A 21,069-nucleotide genomic window follows, 5' to 3' on the forward strand; every position below is an offset into this window, starting at 1 on the left:
CCCCCCAAACCCCAAGAATGATATTTCTGCTCAGAACAGTCAATGCACTGAGAGGAGTATAGGGTTGGCCCCATCACAAGACAGGGTGTCCCCTCACTTACTCATAGCACTATGGGGAGGAGATAACACCGGAGCCACAGTGTGGGAACTGTACCTGGTCTGACCGCCCCCCCTCCCCCCCAAATCACAATCCCAGGTTCTCTTGGTGCTAGCAAAATCTCCACACTTAATACAAGCCTCCACAGGACTTTGGTTGAGGCAAAAGAGGGGTGAACTAAAAGTCGGTCTCTCTCTGCTATTTCCTCTAGCGAGAAGGAAGAAGGGCAAACAGATCAAAGACTCCATTGCTAAGGAACAGAAGGAAGACAGGTTGAACTGGAGATAGTGTTTTTCTTGCCGTTTTCCTCTTTCTGTTATCTTACAGAGAAGTCTAGAGGCACATCCCTGAAATTCAGAGGAGGCCAAAGAAGGAAGAAACAGCCCCCTAGCTTAACACTCCCCGGCCGCCAGGCTTCCCGGGGCAGCCCTCCAAGTCCCTAAAGAAGATGTGTCTCCTCTGGATTTCCTGGAGCCCACACACTGCCCCGCCCTGCCACTCCTGCAAATGCCAGGGCGGCTGTGGCCCAGGAGGCTGGGTCCATTTTGCCAGGGCCCTTTCCAAGTCAGAGATTGCTGAGCCTTGCTGACCTCTACCTCCCCACCCCCCTCCCCCAAGGACAATGTTAAAGCTAGACCCTACATTTAAAAATAATCTGGCCTCAACCCCTCTGTTATGGATGACAGCACAGGGGAGAGGGAAGGAAGGGTTGCCAACCTGTCCACGGACACAGAGCTAGCCAGTGGCACAGCCGGGTCTCTAGCCTGGGTCTGTGGACTCATTCCAATCTCCCACAGCGCTTCAAGTTGGCCTAGGGTGCTGTCCTAACGTCCTGGGGAGTAGGCAGTGGGGAAGGGCATGGGAAAGTTACAGACACAGATGGCTCTGGGGCCAAGCTTATTATTAGTTCCTCCACGAGAGTGCATGTTTAGACCCTTAACTGTCCTTCACCTGATTAGATGGTGAGAAACTGTGCAAGTTCTTTGAAAGGGAGCAGAGCTCTAAAAAGTTTTCCCATATGAATCCTGGCTGAAAAACTACAGAATTCTTACATGAACAATAACCAAGAAAGCTTTGGCTGGAAGCAATGCCCTAAAATGTGGTGGCGTGTTTACACTCTCTTGCAGACAGTTACTAGCCTGGGCAACTTCCTGGCCTTGAGTTACATGGTTACATATTTGTTCATACCCAGACTTCTCTGTAAGGATACACACCTTTCTCTTCTACAGGTTATGGGATAAAAGGTACGAGTTTTGTTTGGGAGCAAAGAGTCCTTGGCTTTCTTCTCGCCTGGGAGTAAAAAGAACCCAAAAATATTAGCACAAAGGATGCCCACAGGAGGTCCCTGATTCTTAGATAACAAAGGTGTTAAGGACCAGCCTCTAAATGTCTCTTGGGCTCAAAACACCAGAGAGCATGCGTGTTCCTCGAGCACACAATGCACCTCCATCCAGGCCACCTAGACACCTCCCCGGAATGGTCCAGAGAACTAATGCAGAAGCAGGGATCTCTGGAACACGGTCTTTCTTTTACTGTGCTCCCAGCAAGGAACCTTCATCTCATCCATCCCAGAAGTCCCACCACAAGACTTTTAAGATGGAGTACCGTACATATTCGCATATAAGCTGAGTTTTTCAGCACTTTTTTCATGCAGGTTTTGTGGTAAAATTAGGTGCCCTGGCTGATATTCGGGTCGGCTTATACTTGAGTATATACAGTACTTTAAATAAATAATTATGCTTGAAATATATCAGAGTTTCTCATTTTTGCCATCCAAAGTTTCTGGGAATAACCTTGGTTCCTGGCCTGGGCACACGGCAACGACTGACTACTCCCAGGGAAAATTCCTTCCAAGTCTGCATTCGCCTCCTTCTTCTGGTTCAAAGGCCAGGGTTTCTGCTCAAAGCCCTGGACAAGAGCAACCTAGCCTTGCATATGCACCTCATGCAGGGATTATATCTCAATCCATTTCTTCACAATTCATTTCCTAGCACGCTGTCGGTTCTAGCTGGGCCCCTGGGACTTCCTCATCCTGATTCCCGGGGGGATGTATTATCATGCTTGGCCATACCAAACCATACATAGAGAGTGAGCAGGAAAAAAAAAAATTTCTTCAATTGCCAAAGTAGAGGGACCAGACTATCCACTTGCTATGCTTTGGGGTATCAGTGACAAAACCTTCCTTCCCTTGTGCTGATGTTCTAGGACCTTCCTTATACCCCTGCATTAAAGGGGTACAGAAAAGAACAGCCAGTTTGAATAGTTCTCCTCAAATCAGGTATGACCTTTTCCTGATCAAGAATCTCTATAAACTGCCTGGGGCTGGTAAGACTTCTTTCCTCATGATACGGAGAAATAGCAGTGTATGAAGAAGGATGATGGAGTACATCTCCTAACCGAATGATCTCACATCTCTTTGGGGGCCAGAGACCACAAAAGAGTTCTCTCCTTCTGCCAGGACCTCCACGCCCAAATCTGAAGATTGGGGGTTTGGAATACAGACCCTGGGCAAAGACTCCATTTGGCCTTTTCCTAAACTAAAGACATACCTTTGCCAAATCCCATCCCTCCAATGACTTAGATCTGCATCCATGACCAAAGTTGGTTCTTCACTCAAAGTCAGTGGTGCTGGCAATGAACGGAGTGGCTTGCGGATGTTGGTGCTCCCTGTCAAGACTGTTCACCCAGGGTTTTGTGACAGAACCTACAGCCCATACATGGCAAGGACATCCACCCGGCCCCCTCACACCCTGGAGACTGGGGCTCCCTGACTCATCCTGGCATTCAAAGGTGACAGTTCAAAGTGAATGAAGATTAAAAATACTCCACCCTGGCTAATAAGCAGTGTGCTCTTAGGGCACAGAGAAGCAATAGGGCTTTCGGCCCTAAAAAGTGACACTTCACCCAGACCCAGCCTGGGGAAAGAGCAGAGATTCAGGGGGTGGGAAGTACGACGTTCCCAGCCCTTAGTGGGTCCAACTCTACACTAGTTAGAGAAAGCTGCAGAGGTTAGCCAGAGAGAATGCCCTTCAAATCACGGGTCCTGAGGAGACGGTGGAGACCCGGCCCAGGCTCACAAACCCAGCCTTCCTAGCTTCCCAAAGGGTCCTCTCCAGCCACGCGTAGTCTGTGACCTGGAGGAAGGGTGCAGTCTAGATTGGGCTCCCTCTCCCTTCCTGCTTCCTGCTTCACCAGAGAACGCCCGGGTGGGGGAGCATGGGGTGAGGGAGAAAGGGTTACCTTTTATTTGGGGGACACATCAAGAGGGGATCAGGGAATGAAGCACCTTGGCAATGCCCCTGGAGACTTATTTTCAAGATCTCAGCATCTTCACCGGCATCACGACATTTCCCTTCTAAGAGCTGAAAATGCCCAGCAAGGAAAAGTGTGTGAGGGGGGGGGGAGGAGGATGGTGCTGAGAGGTGGTTTCGGCCGCCTCTGCCCACCCACCAAAGGAAAGCATTTTCTCCAGCCAGTCCCGGAGGCAGTCCTGCTCCTTCTCCATGGTACGTAGGCATGATCTCGTTTTAAAATCTATATATAATATATATATATTTATCTTCTGTATATATATATATTTATATCTCTATTTATATGGTCTATGTACAGGGATTGCACAGGCCTCTGGCAGCCACCCTGGTCCTGCCTTGTCAATGGTAGCGGTTCCTCTTCTCCTCATTGTCTGATGTGTAGTCCCGGGACCTGATGCCGCTCTGAAGGTTGATGAGGGAATCTTTCATCTGTAAGACAGAAGAACCCCACCCCAGCGGTGGGCATGCAGCCTCAGCGAGCTTCTCCCTCCAGCAACCTAAACAAGACTGGATGCAGCCAGAGTTCTCACAAAGCCAGGGAGCGAGAGAGAGCCAGGCTCCTGAAACCAGGGCAGTTCTCAGGGGCAATATCTCGGACAGAAAGGGGCAGTCTTGCGTTGGGAGCCCCGGGGTAAGGTTCCTTGTGTCTCAGTCATTTGTGTTACTGACAACTACTCTCTCAAAGTGTCAAAGCCTTGGATTAAGGACTCTCTTGAAGATTCCTTTTGATCTTGTGGAGGGGCCACATTCGACTGCAACTTATTTGATGGTCTTAATTCCAAAAAGAACACTTCACACATGTTCATTTGGTTTGTCCATGGATCTGGAATATGTCATACTGTGTTGTCTTTTGGCTACTCTGTTGACCTCATCTGGAATTCTTTTCTCCTCTATTCCAGTCTCACCTGTTTTTGAAGACCCAGAACAAACCTAAACATCTTTTCCTGGCTTACACACCCATTTCTCTCTCAAATATCATACACTGTGGCTCTTGTCTGCAACCGTCTTTAGTTGCTTTGTTTCAGGTTTGTTGGCACTGAAACTGCATCTTAACCTCACTTTACAAACTAGAGGTGCTGAGCATGGCACCAAGCTTGTATTCATATTACTGAATTAACCAATCTCTTTAAAAGAATAAACGCCTATACATGTTTAGATCTACAAGGGGTGGAGTTTGAATGAATGCGTTCCAGTTCATGGAATCCTGAAAAAGTATGATCACAACACATTTAAATGTTGCGTCTAAGTAAGGTGCTCTGTTACCACACAGAACAATTACTATTCCATGGAGAAAGAGTTATGGATTTTGAGCACATCTGGTCTCTGCCTAATCTACCTCTTTCTTCTGATTCTTCTATACCCTTAGCTCAACAGGGATGAAAAGTTGCTCTGAAAAGTTACTGTATATACCTATGTATAAGCCGAGTTTTTCCAACACATTTTTAATGCAGTTTTGTGGTAAAATTAGGTGCCTCTGTTGATATTCGGATCGGCTTATACTCGAATATATATGGTACCTTCAAAGGGAGTGAAATAAAATACTGATTTTAATACTTGCAATATAGAATTTATTGTGCTGTAAGCCTGACAGTTCAGCTTCAATTTATGGGGATTTACCCTGAAATAGAATTCTGGAGTTGGAAGAGAATTTTAGGCCATCCAATTCAACTGCCCCCATTTAATTCACACGTTTCTAATCAAAGATCTTCAAGCCATCCCTGGATCAATTTCAGGGATGGCTTTCAGACATCCACATTAGCCCATTCTATTGCTAGATAGCTCAAACAATAAATAGCCTGGGTTTTGACCAGTCTCCCATAACTTCAAGCCCGTGGTCCTAGTTCAGCCCTATGCTATGGAATTTTGTCATTTGTCTAATTATCTGTTGGACCTCGGAAGACTGTCAGAGCACAGCTTCAATTCATGGATGGGGTTCCCAAGCTCATTATACTGATTAAAAAATGCCCTCCTTAATCATAGCTCCAAAGCAAAATGTAATACTGAAAACATATTCAACTGGATTCCAGTAACCACATCAATCTAAAGGTAAGGCCAAAACAGAAAGAGGAAATAAAAATCGAAGATGAACGAGCCTTCCATGCGCCATGAAAGAAAGATGAGGCCACATGATTCTCTATAGGTTTGCAGCCCTGGAACCCTGTGGAGTGGTTCTATGCTTTCCCACAGAGCTGTTAGAAGTAGGCACAGACACGAGAGCAAGGGAGAGTTTGGTCTGCCCGTGGTCACAAAGCCAGTGAGAGGCAAGGCTGGGAGTCTGTCTCAGCTCGGACTGACTACACATCAGAAGAGCACCACTTTAGGAACAGAAACCTCAATGTAATAGGAGAAATCCATGTCCTTATCTTCCTCATCTTCTTCACAGCAAAGAGTCTCTTGCTTGCTTGGCAACCACATGACAGAGCTCTTTATAAGATGTTAAATTCTCAGGAAGTAGGGATTCCCTGGACCATCAATAAAACAAAGCTAAGTATTGATTTTTGCCTTAGAGTAATGTTCTTAAATTGCTCTCACTTTTAGGAGGAATAAAGGCAGCTTCACTATAAAGAAAATGCAGCATACTGGAAAAACATGTGTGCGTGTCTGTGATTGTAGGGTGGGAAAGGGGTAGCGTGTATCAAAAGGAATTAGAAGACATGTCCTCCGGGAAGACCAGTCTCTGTAAAAAAGGGGCTTTCGCTTTGGATGTCTATCAGGTGAGCCCTGTGTCAGCAAAATGGGGCAAGGAAAAAATAAAGCTCTCCCTTCTTCTACCGTACAGCTTTCCTGCAATAAACCCGGGTGTTGTTTCCTTGCTCTGCTTCTGAGAACACACCTACAGTTCCTGCTGCGCCCTGGATGCCTTTCCAGTTCGGACAGTTCGGCTATCTGGGAGAAGACTAACTGAAAGGATGAGGGTGGGCAGGTGGTGACGGGTGGAGGTCCTTTTGTGAGCCCAGGGAAGGAGTTCCCTCTCCTGACGACTAAGGCCAAGAGAAGAGGAGGGGCAGTTTACCTGGTCCAGAAGCATCACCGAAGACTTGATGATCTCCCTCCACTTTTGGAGTTCGGTATCATGGTACTTTTGTTGGGATTCTAAGAGCTGGGCCCATTCTGTCTGGGACTGTGGTAACCTGTGGAGCAGAAGGAGTGGCACTCCAGCGGCTGGAGTTATGCTCAGCGAGCTGCCTTGTGCTCCCAGACCCCTAAAGGACAGAGAGCCACATCAGAGTGCTGTGGCCTCTGCACACTGCTCCCGGCTCCCAGCCCTCAAGTCAGAAGCAGACTGAAACCCAGCGAGCCCCTCCTCCCCCCACCCACCTCCCTGGAGCTCCATGATCGGATCATCCCAAAGGATCATTCCCTGAGCAAGAGTGGTGGGACAGTCCTGAGGGCACTGGGAGGCAGGAGTCATGGCAGAGAATCAGGGAGGCAAAAGTGGTGGCAAGGGGAGAAGCCAGGGTTACCTTTCTTGGAGCCTCAGACCCTGCCAGGCAGTGAGGGTCTGGGTGGTATATTCCAACATCCAGAGCTTGTAGAACAGCATCATGTTAAGGACAACCAGCAGCACCAGACTAGGATGGAGACGGGGACAGAGCGGCAGCAATGAGGTGTGTCCTGGGGAGTCTCCTCCCTGGAAGATCCAGCCATGCCCACCCCAGAGGCTGCTCTTCTTAACTGCTGGGTCACCAGAAGCTTTGCAGTGATTGGGGGAAACGGAGGGAGGTCACAAGAGGGCAGAGGAGGAGGAAGAGAAAGAAGCACTCTAATCTGGAAGGGCTGGACATTGCCATGGAAGTCATTGGGGAGCGGAGGGGAGGAGAGTAGAGGGCTGGAGAGGAGAGATACATGGAAATTACCCAAAACCTGAGCCCTTGGGGAAATGAAGACAAGATGGAGAGGAAAAGAGATGAGGGGTGAAAGAAGTAGTCATAGAGCCAGTACCTGAGACAGATCCTAGTGGGAGCAAGGAAGAAAAAGAGGAGGAGGCAGAGGTTAAAAACAGACTAGAGTCGGGAAGCAGAAAACTGCAGTAAATCTGAGCCAGAGAGAAAGTGAGAGTATATGAGACGCACACTGGAGGCCAGAGAGCAAGATGAGGAGACCTGGCAAGGGGGAAGAAAGAAACACACCTCAAACAGGTTCTTAGGGTGTCGCAGGTGCTGAAGTTACCGAAGATTCTGCCTGCCAACCCAGCTTCAGGATACAATGGGGAAATCCCAGTGAGACTCCCCTCCCAGCTGAGACCCTAAAGCTTCCTGCCAATGCCTCACTTCCCAGTACCTCCCACTGTTCTGTACAAGGAACAGCCAACACCTCTTAGAGTCAGCTAGAATTGGGCAAAGAAGGGGCTGGGGGACAGGATAACCTGGAAACTGGGGACCCCCAGATGGAAGGGCGATTCACTAAGAGGCTGAGGATACTCTTTCTCTTCGTCTGAGTGGCTAAAACATGATTTTATAACAGCAGTTGAAGTGGTGGGGAGGTAAGGACCCAGGTAAACAAAAGCTCCAGAGTCACGTGGAATCTACTACTAGCCCTGGCTCATCCTTTGAAAGTCTCACAAACTTTTGATCAAGTTTCTTAAATCCCAGCTTCCTCCAAGGGGGACAATACACCTACCCACTGGAGTTGGTTAAAAAGGAATGTACTGTTTTTATGTGTTCAAGGGTGCTGTGGCAGTCACCTAATCTGGTGTCAATTTAAGGATTAAGAGTGTAGGAATGGAATCTAGGCTGTCAATCTGGAGATAGTCAGTGAGACTTCTGTGTGGGCATGGCCTTCTCCTGAGAATTCTGGGAAATCTGGTAATGCCTTCTTGTTGGCAGGAGACACTTCTCTCTGCCACTCCCTGGGAGACATTGCAGCTGACAAGACACATAGAACTACCCTAGTGCTCTGAGCCGGACAAGCCACATGGAAGCAACTAGACCTCTGAACCCGGAGAAGCCACAGAGATATCCCTGCCAGTGCTGAGATGCTTACAACACCACTGGACCCAAAGACTTTCTACCCACTGGCCTGTGATCGTCCTGCATTTGGCGTCATTGCATGTGTTTCATGAGTCTGAAGAGGATTTTATGGATTGGTATCAGACATATGGGCTAGTATCAGACATATGGCCTTGGACTGGACTGGGTTGTTTTCTTAATGTTCAATTGCTCTTGTAGATAAACCTCTTCCTTATACACGTGTGTCCACGGATTTGTTTCTCTAGTCTACCCAGACTCACACAGGTGCCTGCAGCAGGTCCTCCGAAAAGGGCGGTTATTATCATTGAACAAGGCATTACAGAGCATGTTGGAAAAGAGAAAGCGATAAAAAGGGGAGGTGAAACAAATGGGTGGGAAAAGGGCAGCGAAGAAAGAAAAGCTTATCTCATGCCTTAGAGCAGTGGTTCCAAACCTTCCTCAGGTCGCAACCCTTTAACACAGTTCTCATGCGGTGATGATGCCCAACCACAGCATTATTTTCGTTGCTACTTCATACTTGCAATTTTGCTGCTGTTATGAATCGGGCGACCCCTGTGAAAGGGTCAATTGACCCCCAAAGGGGTTGCGACCCACAGGTTGAGAATCACTGCCTTAGAGCTTGCCAAGTGCATGGATTTAAAACGATTTGCCTCACTTTTACAGCTGGCACCGACGTAAGGTAGAATTCCTTAAACCAACAGCTGAAAATGCCTGAGGCTCATCGACTCTGTTCTCCAACTTCTCCACCAGAAAATGTGCACAGCGGCCGAATTTCAATGCCGCTGTCTTTCACCGAAGAAGCGCTCACCCGCTCATCTGAGTGTGGGTGGCGTAGGAAGGAACTTAGTGCCAGTGCTTGGGCTTGTGCTCATGGTACTATCTTGCCTGTGCCACATGAAAGCTGAGGGCAGACACCCTGTGTGCTGGCGGGCTGCCTGTCCTTAAACTGTTGTCAGTAGACCTTGGCCTGGGCTCTACTGCGTTCCTTTTCAGCTCTGCCCGCTCCTCGCATGATCTTACTCACCACCACCACTTTCACATTGTCCATAATGCTTTAAACTTGTCAGCTTCCGGTTAAACTCCCTTCCTAAGCTCCAGAGCCCCAATCTCAGGTCATTTGTCACCTCCACCTGAACAGCCTGGACCTGCAGCTGAGGGCGTCCTAGACCATGTTTCGCTGTCAGATTTCCATTCATCATACAACCTTCCAGGTCCACTCAAGCCAGTACTTCACCTTTTTCAGCTCACATGACCGAATGTGGGCTTTACCTTCTAACATCCTCAGCTCTCATTTCAGTCTGACAGCCACTCTCATCTAAACCACCAGTGCCGTCAAACCAACTTTGATTCATGCCTCCATGTGTGTCAGATACTCCCCAGGTTGTGGGATGGCAACACTGAGAAGTAAAACTCTAGGACTCTCCTCCAAAGGGCCTGTGGGTGAGCACAGACTTCCATTTTCCTGGTTAGCAGGGAGTGCGTTCACTTCCACATGACCCAGGACTTCACCCAGATCACTGCTGTCCATTCTGACTTCTGGCCTCCAGTCCTTCCAGACCAAAGTCCTGTCTAAGTAATAGCCATCTATCTATAGACACACGTGCACGTGGATCTTCCCGTACATCTAATGACATCCTCTGTGGCTTCCTTCAGTGTTTGTTGGGGGTAAGGCTGTGCCCCGTCTCTGCCTCTCTGACAATGTTTCAGGGAAGGGCAGGAATGAACCAAGAGTGAACTCGAGAAAGGCTGAGCAGCATTTCCCAAAGTGGGCAATACTGCCCCACCTGGACGGTGCTGAAGTGATGCCGGGCCTGCCAACGCAGACACCTGTCCTTCATCCTGGGTTATGGCCATAGCACAAAGTTCTTAATTGCTGGGGGACACTGAGTAAGCTCACAGTCTAGAGCCTGAGGCTAGGCTGGTAGAGTCAGTCCCCCCCCGCCCCCCTCCCGCCAGGCACCCCCCATCCCCACCCTTGGATGCCGAGGGGTGGGAGGCCAGGCAGCAGCACTGCTGGGATACTAGTGGGCTGAACAAGTGGAAGCGGTGTTTGTACTCAGCTCAAAATGGCTCAGAAACACACCCAGTAGGTTGTACCCAGACTTATCCCCATTGACTTATCCATCAGACACTAGCGAGCTGGGTCCTCCCAACTCACCCCCTCCTCTCTTTGAGCTGCCTCTTTGCTTATCCTAGCAGTATCTTCCTGTACCAACAACTGAATCTGCTATTTTGTTATGCTATAGCAATTATCCTACACTTAGTCCTACATTGTAGTCAAGGGATTTGTCTGGCCACCCTGACCAGGTGTGGACCCTGGAAACCATAATCAGGACACTTCCTAATGCAATCTATGCCCCTACTGTGCCATCACCTTGAATTTCCAGCCTCGCCCACTTGAGAGGCATGGACGCTGGGACATTTTCCCCTGAATCCCAAAGGCCTGGCGTTCAGAAACTGCCCACTTCAGCAGAGAAGAGGATGCGTGGGTGCAGATTGAGAAGACCCAGAGAACCAAAGCTAACAGCCAGGGGCCCCACCACCCTAAAAGACGACAGATGGGCCAGAGACAGGAGAGAGGAGTCCTGGGTGGCCTGGTAGGAGAGCCTGGAGTTCCTTACACACAGCTGATGACCAACAGCAGCTTGGACACACTCTGCAGGTGGAAACCACTGGCGCTGTCCTCAGGGATGTGCCGGGTCTGCGTGGAACCTGGGGGAAACAAAGAGGCTGTCACCTGTGTAGTCCATGAGTCCAATGACTGCAACAATACTGGCTACACGGAGAACATGAGGAAATGACCAAGGCTTCGTCGCTGATGTTGCTGCTACAATATGATAGACAGACGCCACCCTCCAAAACTAGAACGCAAGTCCTTTGAGGACAAGGCTGAGGCAGGCAGGGTGGAAAACTGGAAAACCAACAAACCTCTGTCCTAGGACGCATGCAGGACATGGGAGAAGATACAGCAGTGATGTGCGACCACAAAGCTAGTGTCTAGCCCTGGTGTGACCCCTCACCAGCCATGTGACATCGGGCAAATCACCCTGTCCTTCTGAGAGCCAGTTTTCTCAGGCGTATGGAAAACACCTAACATGGTAGTGCCCTAGTTGAGGTTGGGCAAGGGGCACAGAGTCTGCAGCTGTCTTCCTCACAGTCCTCATCCAGCTCAGAGCAGCCCTCCTGGGTGTGCAGAGCCCAGCTTGGAAAACAGCACTGGTTGGTCTTTAAAGTCCCGATGGCTCCCCGAGACTGAGCAGAGTCATGACTGAATCATCACGTGAACATACTCACGCAAAGAGGAGCCTGTGAACAGCTGGGGGAGAGGGAGGGAGAGACCGAACTAGCAAGGGAGTCCACTGCCTGTTGGGTTTACGGGCCAAGGTGTGGTGGGGGTCCTAATTTGGATCTCTTGATCTTTGTGACCTGAGGTAATCTCTGGGATCTGGGCTTAGGCTTCTCTCTGGTGCATTTTTCGAAGAATCTAGAAGGTGCGCACCTGACGTTCTGCAGGTAGCAGTCCAGCATAGACAACGTGGAGGCAGAAGCCCAAAGCTCTGGATATATAGCACAATATGGGTTTAAAAGGAGCTGGAGAACTTCGAGGGTAAAGAGAAACAGGTTGATCACTGAAGTCTGGTGCAGGTGGGGAACAGCTTCAAATGTAATGACTCAGGTACCGATGATATACAGACCATTCTCTCAAGGTACAAAATGAGTGTGCTCTCCCATGCCTTGACACAGGAAAGAAGCTCCAGGCCAGAGCCTGGCCTAACTCCACCTGGCACACACCTGCCACGTGTTTGATCCTGTGGCCCACTTCTTCATCAGTGGGGGTGGTGACAGGGCTCATCACCTCTTCAAGGTGAGGGACCCGCAAGTGGGCATGGGGACGCTTTCTCCTCCGCACTGTTGGGGGCTTGCTGGTCTTCTCCTTGGGAGACTGTCTGTGCATCTCAGCCAGGTAGGTAGTTTCTGTTTTGGTCAGCTCGCTCTCTGTTAGAGCCAAGAAGGTCATGTCAGAGGTCATCTTCCCACACCTACAACCCCATCTGTTGACCTTCAGAGTCCATGCTCTCAAGCCCCTGAAAGGAATCATGTTCTCACACAGCCATCTGGGAAATTGGAGGGTAGGGCAGAGGTCCCTCTGAGATGCCTCTGTATCTAAGGAAATCTCTCTGAGACCCAGCTAAGGCTCGACTCTGGGTTATTCAACTCCCTGGAGAGCCACATGTTGCCCACAACTGCAAATGTACCCTTGTGGACACAATTTGGAACATATGACACTCTTCCTAATAGAGGCATTTCCCGCTCTTTGCAGTTTCCCCCTAGAGTAGAGCCCACACTGTCACCACTAGATTGAATGCTTTGTTACTCTTGTCGTTGTAAGGGGATGTGCTAGATCCTGAAGGACTCTCATAAAATTATTATCTAGAAAAACATACATGCACACACCCCCTTTTTATATCCATTTTGTGCAGGCTTATGAGTCCCATACAACCAACCCAATGTCTCGGCCTCCCTTCCCACTCTCCAAGTCTCCTGCCCCCTGAATGGGGGCAGCTGGACCACTGGCCATTTTCTCCAGGTCTATCGGCAGGGATGACTGTAGTGCACACCTAAATGGCGGAAGTAGTCCTCTAGCCCACTCCAGAAATTCTTCTCGATGAAGCTTTTCACCAACCCCCAAGGCTGTTTTCGATAGCGCAGCTCCGTAGAGACCCTGAGGAACAAGCCAGAAATGGGTCAGTCATTTCTTAGGCAGACCCTCTTCTGCTAGACAAAGGAACATTCAGATTTAAGACCAGAGCACCTTCCCGTGCTTCGTGCACCTGACAGGCTGCCGTGGTTCTCCAGAGCTGCTCCCACAGAGATGCCTCTGTGGGCGGCTCTAACGAGCAGGACTTTCGCCTCTCACTCTTTTTTCCTTTTTTAAAAAAATATTTATTTATTAAAACAGTTTCTTGGGGGCTCTTACAACTCATAATAAACCATATAGCATCTGTATCAATTAGATTCATACATATGTGGCCATCATTCTTCTCTAGACATTTACTTTCGATTGAGCCCTTGGTATCAGCTCCTCTTTTATCCCTCCCCCAACCCACCCTCGTGACCCCTTCATAAATCCTAAATTATTATTCTTTTCATACCTTACACTGTCTCCCTTCCCCCATGGTTGCTGTCGTTTGTCCCCTTGGAGGGGGGTTGTGGTTATGTGTTGATCATTGCGATCGGTTTCCCCACCTTCCCCCTACCCTTCCGTATCGCTATTCCCATTCCTGTTCCTGGGTTCCAGGTGTCCTGGGCTCTTATCTCTTATCAGTGCCTGTTAGGAGGCTACAAGTCAGGAGTCAGAATGATGGCTCTGCGTTTCCCAAAGAAGGGCACACAAAACATTTTCATTGCCAGGGAGCCAATGAGTAATTCTTTTTTCTGAAAATAGGGTGGAAGGCCAAATAAGTTTGGGAACCTCTGCTCTAGCGGGTAAGGCTTTCTCTCCATGCTGGATCTGGGGGGGCGTTCCCTGGAATCAATCTTCCCCAGGGTCTAGGAGTCTCTCAGTTCTGGGATCCTGGATCGAAACAACATGTTTGACTATTCTGATTTGGTGGAAGTAGGTTTTTGTTTCTTTCTTTTATCTCTCATAAAATATGATGCAGTCCCTGCTCAAAGCAGCCAATGCACAGCGAGGACCGTAGGGCCGGCCCCACCATGAGACACGATGTTCCCTCACTGACCCAAAGTGCTACAGCGGACAGCACTGCCCCATGCACAGTGGGGCGAAGGGAGTGCAACGAGGGGAGCAAAATAACCAAGTCCCCGAGGAATCCTCACTTCAGACTTGGGGGACAGGGCTTGGCACCTCATCAGACTTGATTGGAAAGCATACATAAGGGTTAGCAGCCAGACCTGGAACTATTTATTGGGTGTGTTTTTTTCTTGTTTTGTTTCTGTTTGTTTTTCTTTCACCCTATGTCTATCTATATAAGGTAGGCAGGACGAACAATCCTGGGGAGAAAACTACAGGACCAGTGCTTCCGGGGGATGGGGTGACATGGGCGAGGAGGGGGTGGGGAAGGGGAATGGGAGGCAACAAACTCAGGGGTAAGGGAACAACAAGAGATCTAACATTTATGGCGAGGAGGGCCTGTAATACCTGGTGGGGTTTAATCAAGAGCAATGTATCTGAGCAGAATTACCGAGAGCCAAATGGAAGGTGAGCATGATAGTGGAATAGGAGGAAGATGAAAGGAAATACAGGAAAGAAATAGGAGGTAAAAGCTATTTCTAGAGGCGTAGTTATAGGCATGTGTATACTGTATATATATATGAGTATAAGCCAAGTTTTTCAGCACATTTTAAATTCAGTTTTTGTGGTAAAATTAGGTACCTCGGCTGATATTTGAGTCAGCTTATACTTGGGTATATACGGTAATGTAAATATACTAATTTATAATAGAATGGATAGAGACCAATGTACATATGTTAAGTATTAAGGTAGCAGATGGACTTTTGGCCTTTACTCAAGGACTCCCTTAAAACAAGAATACTTTGTTCTAATAACCTGCCATTCTTTGATACCCACCTTCCCAACACGATCAATGAAGACAAAATGGGTGCATAAGCAAATGTGGTGAAGAGAGAAGATGGTGCCTGGCTATCAAAAGATATAGCACCTGGGGGTCTTAAAGGCTTGGAGTTAAACAAGCAGCCACCTACCAGGGAGGCAAATAAGCCCATGTGGAAGCAGCACACCAGCCTGTGTGATCAGGTATCAAAAGATTCAAAACAAACAACTATATCGATGCAAATGAGGGGGTTTGGAATGGAGACCTGAAGCCCATCTGTAGACAATTGTGGGATATCCCCCACAGAAGGGTTATAAGGATGAGATGATTCAACCAAGATGCAGTATAGCAGCAGCAAAACACATATCATTCATCTAGTTCCTGAACGTTTCCTCCTCCCACTACCATGACTCAGTTCTACCTTACAAACCTGGCTAGACCGGAAGACACACATTTGTCCAGATAAGCACTCTCAACACATGGAATTCAGGATAAGCCCCTCAGGATAAACCCCTCAGGAACAGTAGTGAGAGTAGCGATATTATGACAGTAGGGGGTTGGTTGGGGAGGAGGAAGGGGAGAAAGGGGAACCCATCACAAGGTTAGATATATAGCGCACACCCCTGCCCCCAAAGGGGACGAATAACAGAAATGTGGGTGAAAGGAGACAATGGACAATGTGAGATATGAAATAATAATAACAATATATAATTGATCAAGGATTCATGAGGGTGGGAGGGAGGGGAAAAAAGAGGAGCTTATACCAAGGGCTCAGGTAGAAAATATTTTGGAAAAGATGATGGTAACATGTGTACAAATGCTTGATACAATTGACATATGGAATGGAATAAGAGCTGTAAGAGCCCCCCCAAATGACTATATATATCTCACACCTCAGGGGAACTCCCCTTACAGGGTTGTGACCTGATGGAGCAGTGGCTCTCAACCTTCCTCATGCTGCAACCCTTTAATACAGTTCCTCGTGTTGTGGTGATCCTCCCCTAACCATAAAATTATTTTCATTGCCACTCATAACTGTCATTTTGCTACTGTTATGAATTATAATGTAAATATCTGATATGCAGGATGTATTTTCATTGTTACAAATTGAACATAATTAAAGCTTAGTGAAAAATCACAAAACAATATGTAATTATATATTGTGAAATATTTATGTGTTTTCTGATAGTCTCGGACGACCCATTTGAAAGGGTCGTTCAACTCCCAAAGGGGCTGCGACCCACAGGTTGAGAACTGCTGTACTAGGTTGTGAGTCTTGCTAGAATTTGCTCACTTTATCTCCACAACCACCAAGCCGCAGCAACTTCTCCGTAAACAAACCCAACCCAAGCAGTGGGACTTAATGGTTAAGCAAGGTTTCCAAGGCTGGAATCTTTATAAAAAGCTGACAACCACAACTACTTTCTACGGTGGATTTGGATCACCTCCAATCTTTCTACCACCAGCTGAGCGCTTAAAAATGGAGCCACTGGTGTTCCTTCTGTAGGAAATTAAGGGAGACGAATTCCTTTTCTTTCTCAAGCTACAAAGATTTAGTAAGTGATGCACTTGGAATTTGGAAGCTAGCATAAAATCCTTAGCCTCAGTAATGATTATATATATAGTACGTATGTATAATTATCTATCTATCTATCTATCTATCTATCTATCTATCTATCTATCTATCTATCTATCTATCTATCTATCTATCTATCTATCTATCTACCTATCTACCTATCTATCTATCTATCGTACATGCCAGTGAGAACAATGAGGCAATCTGCTCCTGAAGATTTACAGCTTTGGAAACCCTATCTGGGGCACTATGAGTTGGAATCAGTTGGATGATAATGGGCTTGGTTTGGTATATACTATGTAGGGAGCCTTGTGGTGCAGTGGGTTAAGCATTGAATTGCTAACCACAAGGTCAGTGGCTCAAACCCACCAACAACTCTGGGTGGGGGTGGGGGGAAGAGATGGGGAGGAGATGAGGTTTCTTGGTCCTTTAAAAATACACAGTCTACAGATCTGCCTTGGAAGAGGTGCAGCCAGAGTGCTCCTTAGAGGCAAGGATGATGAGACTTCGTCTTACATGCTTGGGACATGTTGTCAGCAGAGCAGGCCCTGCTGGTGACATAGTGTTTGGTAAAGTAGCAGGGCAGTGAAAAAGAGGAGGGCCCTCAATGAGGTGAACTGACACCGCAGCTGCAACACTGGGCTCAGATACAGGAACAACTGTGAGGATGTCACAGGACCTATCAAGGTTCTTTCTCTTGCGCATAGGGTTGCTCTGAGTGGAACCCACTGACGGTACCTCATAACAACACAGAGTTACAGACTCAGAAACCCACAGGGCAGTTCTACCTTGTGCTTGAGGGTCACTGTGAGTTGTGATTCACTCAATGGCAGAGAGTGAGGTGCAGTTTCTGCCTTCATTGAATTCTTTCTGGCCATTAACTAGTACTATGAATAGCTTTGCTCTTGGAGAGAGTTTGAATGTGGATTGTTACCACTCCCCTAGCCAGCCTTGGGAGGGGCACCCAGCCCTTAAGGACTTGATGGAATGTGTGTTACCAAGAGACAGAATGGAGCCTTTGGGACTTACCCATAGAACTGCTAAGCACCAGGTCTGCACTTTGAAACCCCTAACTCAGTGGTTCTCAACCTTCCAATTGCCGCGACCCTTTAATACAGTTCCTCATGTTGTGGTGACCCCCAACCATAAAATTATTTTCATTGCTACTTCATAACTGTAATTTTGCTACTGTTATGAATCAGGTGACCCCTGTGAAAGGATTGTTCAACCCCCAAAGGGATCACAACCCACAGGTTGAGAACTGCTGTATTGTATCCCTCCCCAAATCCCTTACCACAGATGGGCTGATCATTCCACATCACATCAGGGGGGATGATTACATCACTACAGAACTGCCAAAGTGCACCACTGTATAACAGCCAAACCACTGAAAGCCCTGGTTCAGCCATGTTAACACATATTTCTGGTAGCGTATAATTAAATTCATGACAGAGGCTACAAAGTCCTTCATATTGAAACTTCTACTTGGTCTCCCTGGCTACCTTTTGAGGTTGGTGGAGCAAGTGGGCTTATCCCCATTTTAGAGATGAGAAGACAGGTTTAGAATATTTCAGCAAACTGAGGCTACCAACCAAAGGTTTCTGATGGCAAGAACAGGTTCTTTTCATGACCTCACACAGCCTTCCTTCCACCAGGGCACCCACTGCTGCCAAAGCCTGCCAGCCAGCCAAGGGGAAGCTGGGGCCTGAAGTCTGGCCATTGATGCTGGAAGGGAAACGACACACTTTCTCCTTCATCATTTCCACATTGAAGAGTAACTTGCTGCCCATCCTAGCTTTCGCCTCTGCCCTGTGCCCCGGACTTTGTCAGCTGTTTCTCAGGTGTTCTGTCTCCCGATCTCTTCTTCTTCCCACACCCTCCCAGTTCCAGTTCCTCCCTTCCCTGAACTGCAGACCTTCTCTGGAGCTCCTCCTTAGGCTCATTTGCTCCGCCCTTGAAGCTGATGCTCTCCCTGTTGAGGGTGTCACCTTGCCCTGACCCCATCGTCTACTCAGGGACTTCCACGTGAGCACATCTGTATTTGGAGCTGCCTGCCTTCCTCATGCACCAACTATCTCCTCTGCTAAGGGTGGGTAGCTTTCTGAAACAGTCTACCTGTGGCCAACCAGCTACCTAGATGTGGACTAGGCTGAAAAGCAAGCAATTGGAATCCTCTCCTAGGAATCTGAACTTGCGATCCGTAGAGCATGTGGGCAAAAGGGCAGGAAGGTAGAGGAGAGCTGGGGGCGCTGTCGGCGAAGAAGGAAGAGGAAGGGCAGGAGCAGGAGAGAGGAGAGGGAGGAGGAGGCGAGCAGAGTACACAACAATCAGGATGAGGATGAGAAAGACACGGGTCCTTTTTGATTCCTTCCATTTCATTTGAACAACTTGACTCCACTTCTCCTTACAACCAAAGTCCTTGGCTCAAGACCGGATTCTTTCCAAATGGGTTGTGTTTTGACTTTTCAATTGGACATATACACTTTAAGACCAGGGCTTAAATTTCTTTCTCTCTTGGAATGTGCTTCAAGACTCGACCACCAGTTGCATTAAAAGCATGCATTTCTCCAGCACTGTCTGGTTTCACTATGTGCAGGGGCTGGGATGGGAGCAGTGAATGAATGTGGCCCTGCCCCTCATGAGTGTGCATTTGAGCATGGGAAGACAAACAGTAAATCAGCTAAGGACAATATGCCAGGAAAAGCACAGGTGTGCAGTGCTAAGTCCTGGGCTCAGAATTCTAGCAGCATGACTCTGGGCAGTGATTTAACTTGCATGAGCCTCTATTTTTTTAAGTTGAAGAATGAGGGTAAAATTTTTACTTGGTTATTGCTCCAGTTAATGCACATAAGGCACCTACACAGTCTTTTAGAACCCATAGAGAGTAGCTATACAAGTTTTGTAAAGATAGGAGACGAGCCAGGCAGGGTGTGATATAGCAATGATGAAAAATACAACTTTCCTGTAGTTCCTAAATGCTTCCTCCCCACCCCCACTATCATGATCCGAAATCTACCTTGCAAGTCTGGCTAGATCAGAGGATGTACATTGGTACAGATAGGAACTGGAAATACAGGGAATCCAGGGCGAATGATCCCTTCAGGACCAGTGGTGTGAGTGGCGATACTGGGAGGGTAGAGGGAGAGTGGGTTAGAAAGAGGGAACCAATTACAAGGAACTATATGTGACCTCCTCCCTGGGGGACGACAACAGAAAAGTGGGTGAAGGGAGACGTCAGACGGGGCAAGATATGACAAAATAATAATTTATAAATTATCAAGGGCTCACGAGGGAGGGGGGAGCAGGGAGGGAGGGGAAAAATGAGGACCTAATGCCGGGGGCTTAAGTGGAGAGGAAATGTTTTGAGAATGATGAGGGCAATGAATGTACAAATGCCCTTTACACAATTGATGTATGTATGGATTGTGATAAGAGTTATATGAGCCCCTAATAAAATGATTTTTAAAAAATGATAAAGAGTAAAAAAAAAAAGTTCTGTAAAGGGATGCAGAGAGAAAAAGAAGGAAGAAAAAGGTAGTACATTAGGATGGGGAGGTGGAATGCCTCAGAGGCTTCCATTGTCTATAACCTACAACTCCCTTCTTCCCCACAGGAATAAATGAGCAGTCTCCATCGGAAAGTGCTCCCCTTCCCCCAATCCCACCCCCAAGCACAGCATCTGCTGTACCACTGAAGCCCTGAGGATGTCATACCTGAGTCGACTCTTGTTCCGAGCCACACGTGTGAGCGTGTAGCGATTGATGGTGTAGAAGTAGTCATGGTACGGCACGTCATGCGTGAGGACTTCAGCATCAATCACGTAACACTCACTCTCTTGGCTCGCCTTATACATGGTCTATATGGAGGAAAAGGCTCAGATAAAATGAAGAGAAGCAAGAGAGACAACGCACCTCTCCCACTACGCCATCCCGTCACTTCTGAGAAGACTCCCGAACCACTGGAAATGGCAGGATGTGCGCCTGCAGAAGGGAGCCCCTGCCGCATCAGACCACGTCTGCTTCCAGCGACATCTTCCTCCCCGTACCCTGAACCCTCCACAGCAGAGTAGAGGGGTTACCAGCCCCTCCTGACCCCAACTCACCTGTGTCTCCCTGACAGTGGCAGTTTTGGGAGCCAGCGGGTTGGTAAGGGTGATGGTATACAGGATCACTCGGCTCTGGTTTCCATTCTCCTCCTTTTTCCACGGGTGAAAAATGATACCTGAGGGTAGACGGGAGCCCTGGAATGAGGGCGAGGAAGAAGCACCCTCCCGTCTGAATTTCTCCTCCAAGCGACCTCCCTTTGACTCTTCTGCTTGCCGACTGACCCCCAGATGGTGGTCAGAGGAGGGCTAACGCTGAGCGGCTACATCTGCTCCGAGGAGCAAGGGCAGGCAGGGGAGTGGGGTGGGAGGAGGAGGAGTCAAGGCAGAAAGAGGCTCATTATAGCATTGCCAAGATTCCACACACAAGGCTCCAGATGTCGATTGTCCTGGGCCAGGCAAGAGGTCTCGGGGCCACCTACAGGGTTCTGGCAACACTGG

At 48.2% G+C, this 21,069-nt stretch overlaps 1 protein-coding gene across 8 annotated transcripts in view; it reads right to left on the reverse strand.

Annotated features, from left to right (window-relative positions):
* Positions 1–3,489: 3,489 nt before the first annotated feature.
* GRAMD1B (GRAM domain containing 1B) overlaps positions 3,490–21,069 on the reverse strand; it is a 235,476-nt gene continuing 217,896 nt past the window's right edge. For 6 of the 8 annotated variants that reach the window (XM_045295119.1, XM_045295118.1, XM_045295123.1 and 3 more), the window contains 9 exons: positions 20,629–20,747; positions 20,240–20,382; positions 12,998–13,101; positions 12,171–12,374; positions 11,000–11,090; positions 7,351–7,362; positions 6,873–6,980; positions 6,422–6,539; positions 3,490–3,837 (listed from right to left, as the gene is read on the reverse strand). In XM_045295119.1, the coding sequence (XP_045151054.1) occupies positions 3,748–3,837; positions 6,422–6,539; positions 6,873–6,980; positions 7,351–7,362; positions 11,000–11,090; positions 12,171–12,374; positions 12,998–13,101; positions 20,240–20,382; positions 20,629–20,747 (989 nt within the window). In that variant the 3' untranslated portion in view covers positions 3,490–3,747. The remainder of the gene's footprint in view (positions 3,838–6,421; positions 6,540–6,872; positions 6,981–7,350; positions 7,363–10,999; positions 11,091–12,170; positions 12,375–12,997; positions 13,102–20,239; positions 20,383–20,628; positions 20,748–21,069) is intronic. The other 2 variants (XM_045295120.1, XM_030886982.2) reach the window with 1 other exon arrangement.

The sequence above is a fragment of the Echinops telfairi genome, unplaced genomic scaffold, assembly GCF_000313985.2.
Source record: "Echinops telfairi isolate 266 unplaced genomic scaffold, ASM31398v2 ScPeMD7_5167;HRSCAF=5991, whole genome shotgun sequence".
In the NCBI taxonomy this organism is placed as follows: Eukaryota; Metazoa; Chordata; class Mammalia; order Afrosoricida; family Tenrecidae; genus Echinops; species Echinops telfairi.